At 32.2% G+C, this 6,601-nt stretch overlaps 1 protein-coding gene across 1 annotated transcript; it reads right to left on the minus strand.

Annotated features, from left to right (window-relative positions):
* Positions 1-4,893: 4,893 nt before the first annotated feature.
* On the minus strand, positions 4,894-5,982 carry LOC145588774 (protein DMP7-like). Its single transcript, XM_081645380.1, has 2 exons — positions 5,951-5,982; positions 4,894-5,551 (listed from the first exon to the last, which is right to left on the minus strand). The coding sequence occupies exons 1-2, from the start codon at positions 5,980-5,982 to the stop codon at positions 4,894-4,896; spliced, it is 690 nt and encodes a 229-aa protein (XP_081501506.1).
* Positions 5,983-6,601: the final 619 nt, after the last annotated feature.

Here is a 6,601-nt window from a genome sequence, read left to right on the forward strand (position 1 = left end):
AACTTCCACTATTGAGTTGTATTAGCTTGCTATTGTTAATGATGATTAGGTAATGACTTGCATAATTGTTGATATGTTTAAGGAGAGAGAGAGAGTGAATTAGGTAGAAGGGAAGGGAGTGTTTAGGGGGTTGGGGGAAAGTGGGCTAGGGGGTGGGCCATTCGGCCATCTTTAAGGGTTGGGGTGGGACGGTCGACCGGTGGTGGGGCTTAGGGTAGTCGGACAGTTAGGGGGTCGATTAGGGGCATGTAAGGGAATGGGGTGGCTATTTTTCTTTTTTGTTTCTAATTTTTTTTCCAATTACTTTGTGACACGTGGCAATTGAAAAATAATTAAAAATAAAAATAATTCATTCAACAAGTCACCGATCATTTATCTAATCTTGTTAAGAGAAAACGCCCCCCAAAGTTAGTCATAATTGAGGCGTGTACCCGACGGTGCAAGATACGCGTTTCTAACTCTTTTATTTATATAACTAACATTTTTCTGCAGGTATCAGCATTAAAAAGAATGATTTAGGATTACAGAACGTTTCGATTTATTCTCAATCCCTATCGACTACTTTGACTTTTGTTTTCGAAACTTATGTTTCTCCAAACTCAGTCAAAGTGGGGGCTGCTGTAGACACATGATTGTGTCTCCCCAAAAATCAAACCCAGTGATGAGTAACTTTCACGTCTTTGATTATCAAGTTAGGTGAAGAGTTGAAGAGTCTTGTGAATTTCCCCTTTTCTAACCTTTCTTTAAATGTTTTAATCTAAAATAATTCATTTCGTGTCCTTCAAATAATTCATTTTGTGTCCTCTTTATAAAAACGTCCAAGCCAGTTCATTTCGTGTAGTTGTATGAGGTTTGAAAAGAGCTTTCCAACGATATATTATAAGCCCAAATCCGAGTTATAACGAAAAATTTATCGCCAGATGAATACTAAACTGGGCCCAAAATGAGCCTTGACTGCGGACCCAATAATCATGTGGAGGGTCCATTTATCTTAACTATATTTCTAAAACCAATTAGGATTCATTAGGAACTTCTAGAAGTCTCTAGAGGGTTCTAATCTATCCTTTCCCAAAAATAAAGATCAAGAGTTTAAAATTGAATAAAACTTCTCTGTTTGAAAATCTTAATCCCGTTCGAATTCAAAAATATTTAGATATGATTTTCTTGCCTCATAATTTTTAAATATATATTTTATGGTTGGATAGCCCGTGAAATTATCTTTCCAATGATATATTATAATCCCAATTCCTAGCTATAACGAAAAAGATATGAATGAAATACCAAACTCTACCCAAAACCGACACCCTTCAACTATTTCGGCCATACCTTTTATTCTACAAAATATTTGAATATTATTCTAATTGAGTTGGAAAGTAAACTTTAAGAGCTTTCCAACGACATATTATTTATCTTATTCCAATTTCTAGATCAAAAGATACAATAAAAAAAATAAAATAAATAAATCGTAAAAAAATTTTGTGTATCGCACCACGATATTCCTCTCGCGTCGCGATAAAAGGAGTTTTATTTCGATTCGAATTCTGACACTTTTTTATCCTTCCACCCTCGTTTTTAATCATCAACAAGCTCTATCACTGATAATCATCATTTCTTCTCTCTCTAAGTAAAAGCTTATTCTTTCTCTCTCTTTCTTGATTTTCTAAGCCTAGCCTAAACTCATAAACACACATCATAGATTTTTCTCATTCACGAGACTCCAGTACACCTAGCCAAGCTCGAAGTTGCCTTAGACCTAGACGTGAAAGGTTGATAGTTTTCAGAGTTTAATTCCAAATCCATATTTCAATTATTATTTTATTGTTTGATTTAATCTTTTATTGAACTTTACTAACGTGTGTATTCTTTTAATAGAAAGATTTAGAGGCTTTAAAGTGAGTAATTTGATTGCTCTTTTTCTATAGAAATCATGCTTATATTATTTTATTAATTTCTAGTATCATGTTAGAATGCTTTTATTGCTTTCTAGTACCATGTTAGGATAAAACTTTAATTTTTATGGTTTAGTGAATGACATGCTAGGAATTGTTATTAATCATGTTAGTGTCATGCCTTGGAACTTGTTAATATTATAATTTGATGATTATTATTATGATGATGATTGTTGTGACAATTAATATGTTGCTTGATTATTCATGATTTATTTTTATTACTTAATCACGCCCTCTCTTGCAGGTTTGAAGGGAATTTATACTTGAAATCACGCTTAATAAGATAATTAATTTGATTTAGGCTAATATGATTTTAGTTAAAGTGATCGCCGATAATAGATTTATTTGTGCACTAATAATCAACCACCGTAGATTAAATATGCTTAGGATTAATTTATTAATTGTATGTTGATTAGAAAGCGAATATGAATATGATAAGAATAAAGTAGAGGCCTATTTAAGGCGAGTTCAATATCTTCTAGTTGGATTCACCATCATCCCCGAATACCCAGTCATGGTTCAGGGCCACTATGGAGTTAGCGATCTCTGTGATCGTGATTGAGGTGTATCTTTCACACTCGTGGACGGTTTACAAGTTCCTAAAACTTGTTGGCGACTCTTTTGCTCTAACTTCTTTCCCTTTGGACGCCACTATGCTTAAGTGTATGATCACAGTGGGGCTCAAAGTTGATGTTTGAAATATTCGTCCCTATAAAAGGATATTGGGAAGGATAAACTATAGCTAGTGGGTACGAATGGCTCACTCAGAGTCATGAAGAGTTCCCCTAGAGTAGTTGGATCTGAAACAGGCTCAATATTCCTAAGCATTAGTTCATCAGCTAGATGATTCTCTAAAATTGAAGATCAGAGTTAAAGCTCATCTTTTTCAGATAGGTGACTCTAGATTCTCAATGTCCTCTACAATTATAAGGAAGAGATAGTTGATCATCTCTTTTTTTAGTGTGAATTTTCAAATAGATGCAGTAAAGTGCTAGTAGACAGATTGCATATTCAGTTTGCCCTTAAGTCTGAGGATTATAATAAAGAATTGTCTAAAATTTGTGGCATATTTAGAAGACAATTTTTCTATAGTAACTATGCAGGGTTACTGTATCTTATTTGAATTGAGACAAACAAAGCAATTTGTGATAAATGCATAAATAGACCAGAAGCTATTATTAATCTAGGATCTTCTATATGATATTCAACATAGAATTTCTTTTATGTACAAGAAAGTTGTACAAATTAAGCATTAATAAAAGTTGTATGATATTTGTTTGGTAGATATTTGGAGCATTAATAATATTTCTATTATCTTTTTTAAAAAAGAAGCAAGTGATTGTAAAAATAAATAGTAACCTAAGCTACAATATTGAAAACATTTGTAAAGTTTTATTTGAGGTAATATTTTGCAAAATAGTAATAACAAACATGATTCTTGATAAACACCCTATTGTATAGACAAAGATAAACATTAAATATTATTTGTCCCAGTAAAGTACAAATTTAATAACAAATTGTATTCAGTTAAGCATTATTGCTAAAACCTTGTGTGCAAAAAATTACAAAATAGAGTATGCATTGTAAAATGTGGCTATAAAGCTATAGTTCATAGGTTTGAAGTACCTCATTTATCAACAATTCGATTCCATCTTATGTGAAACATATGAAATAAAGTCTTAAAACAAATACGAGCCATTTCCCGATAATTAGTATTCCACAATTTAACTATTTCCATTTTTGTCCAATTACCCATTGTTACTTTTAATTTATTTGAGAATTTGATTAGTTGAGTTGAATGGTTTTTGTTTTTTTATTTTATTTTTTTATTTTTAACTATTATTATTTTTTAATGGAGTTAAATACTTTATTTAACTTTTATTATCTTATTTTTACATAATTTGGTAATCAATATCACTTAAGATTACTCTTATCTTTTTAATTAGTCAGTAGATTACTTTTTCATTATTAGCAAAGTCTTAGATCAGTAAGATTAATTTAATCCCTCAGGTATAACCTTACAACTCACTTGGTAACTTGTTATAAACCATTGTAGTGGATTGGGAAAGAATTTGTATGTAAAGTTGAAAAGAAAATCAATGATCATTCTCATAATCACGCATGATACCACAAATTGTCTATTTTTTTCCATAGATTGCCATCCCATATATCTAATACTAGTCACTTCTTAAGTGGTAAGTATGAAGAAATATAAAGCTTCGGGATGACAATTGTATGCCCATATGAAGATTATTGGTTGTTTTCCATACTAAATTACACAAAAAAATCATTTTCGTCAAATCAATTTATTATCGGCTATAAAACAAGTCATTAAGGTGCTTTAAATGCCACTAGTGAATACTCTATTTGTAACCCCCTAATTATAATGCCTATAAACAATGAATTCAAATTACAAAAATGTATTCGTAACGGGCAAATCTGATGATCGATATGAAACTAGCTAATTTGTAACAAGCATAAATTTGCACGTTACAAAGAGTGCTCTTTGTAATGGACTACATTTTGCTGGGCTAAATTTTGCCCGATACGAAAAGTTTTACAATTTTAATAAGAAAAGTATTGGCCCAATACAAATGTTTTAACATGGTCAAGGTGTGATAAGCCTATTACTCTATTAAAATTTCACATACATTTTCACTCTCCATGGCCGTCAATCTTTCCTAATATTGTATCATATGCTTGTTTACTACTTTTTATCAGTGATATATAAATCAAAGAAACTAAAAAATCTTTATTTAACAATACATTTATTTACGTAAAAGAAAATAAGAAAAACAAGTGAAAAAAATGTATTTGTAAACTCATTCTTTACCTCATTACGCTATAAAAATATGTGGTGGAATATTAAATAATTTGAAAAGCATCATCAGATTATTCACCCACATATATAAGAGAAGAAACAAAAGAAGTAATTTCACAATATTTAGTGTTTAGAAAGAGGAGATACAATGGTATGCCGTTTGCTAGGGAAACAAACAAACAATAAACCACAAACAATTCCAACTCCAATAGGAAACATAGCAAGTCTCTCCTTGGTTTCCTCAGATGGCAACGGAAATAAACATTTGACAACATTTTGATCCAACAAAGCAACAGCCATGAAAACCAATATCCCCATTACTGCATGAAGAAAATCCACAACCCCAATTCGATATTTTGCTGCTTGTTCGGGGCTAAGAGTTACAGAACCATCAATAATCCATAAGCCTTTAAATGTGGCAATTCCATATCGAACTTTACCACGTTCGTCCCTTACACTATCAGTGAAAGACATGAGAACACATGATAAACCAACGAAAGCTATAAGACTTAATGTTAAGAAATGGGATTGGAACGTTTCGCATCGGCCTTGGTTTGTTAGAATAGGAGAAAACATTTCAAAGATGAGGACTGATCCTGAGGGGAGGAGGCTAGATAAGTGGGATGTGCTCTTAAATGTTTTTCTAATGGCCATTTGGGCTCTAGTTTTTGGTTGTTTTGTTTGCTCTGATTCATTTTCCAGAAAAGGTTGCCTTTGTTGTTGCTGATTGTCTAAAGATTCTTTAGTTTCAAATTTCAATCTTGATATCCATGGTGAAAATCTACCCAAGAAAAATGGCAAAAAAATAAAATAAGGATTACAAGAGAAACTTAATTAAGGCAAGAGAATTAGTATGATTTATTTATATAGGTAATCAATTTTATGTTTTGTTTGTTTAATCAATGTAGGTTCTAGTGCTTATATACGTAAAAGGGGTAGGTGTATTATATAACAAATTATGCAAAAATAGAAACTTTTATGTTGTATTAAATTTTTAAACGCGCACACATGAGGCTTTAGTTAGATTTTTTTTGTTAAGAGCTGAAGTTGTCATTCTATCTATGAGGTGTTTGATTGTTACATGATACCCCTTTTAACATTAAGTACTAATTTTTGTATTCACATTTTCTTAACACGTTTAACAAAAATTTAGTGAACATAACTTTTTCTTTTAACTTACCGAAAAATTCTTAAATGGCTTGTGTCAATCATGCATAAGTACACACTTTATATTATATAGTTTTTATTTTCAATTAAGTGCATAGAGAGTCTTATTCGGACTACTGTTAGTTCTCCATGATAGTGCATCACCTCTTTTATGGTAAATATCCTCTATATTACTTCCTCCGTTTTTTTTAGTTGGCATCATTTGAGATTTAAACTATTCACAAACAACGCTTTAATTAGCTTTTGTGATGTATAGCTACGAAACAACATAGTCAAGTGGGATCTTAATTGAATCATCTCAATATATATTTTAGTACTATCCACTTTACAATTTTTCAATGTCGGGAATTAGACATATTAATCGTTAAATTAATGCGTTGAAAAGCATGATAAAATGTCAACTAAATAAAAACAGAGGTAGTATATATTAGACCTGGCAATTATGACCCAAACCCGATGACCCGACCCGAATGACCCGACCCATGACCCGAAATTGACCCAAAACCCGAATCAACCCGACCCGACCCGAAGTGGAATTGGCCCGACCTTAACCCAAAACCCGGAATGACCCGACCCAAAACGACCCGACCCGAGATGATCCGACCCGAAGTTGACCCGAGATCCGAAATGACCCGACCCGAAGTGACCCGAGACCCGAAGTTGA

The sequence above is a fragment of the Chenopodium album genome, chromosome 17 (assembly GCF_948465745.1).
Source record: "Chenopodium album chromosome 17, dcCheAlbu1.1, whole genome shotgun sequence".
In the NCBI taxonomy this organism is placed as follows: domain Eukaryota; kingdom Viridiplantae; phylum Streptophyta; class Magnoliopsida; order Caryophyllales; family Amaranthaceae; genus Chenopodium; species Chenopodium album.

Excerpts from the sequence above, each read along its gene's own strand:
- LOC145588774 (XM_081645380.1), bottom strand. The coding sequence starts at position 5,982 with ATGATTGACACAAGCCATTTAAGAATTTTTCG. Across the intron at positions 5,552-5,950 it reads AGCCATTTAAGAATTTTTCG|ATTTTCACCATGGATATCAA; the intron begins GTAAGTTAAAAG and ends TTTCTTGGGTAG.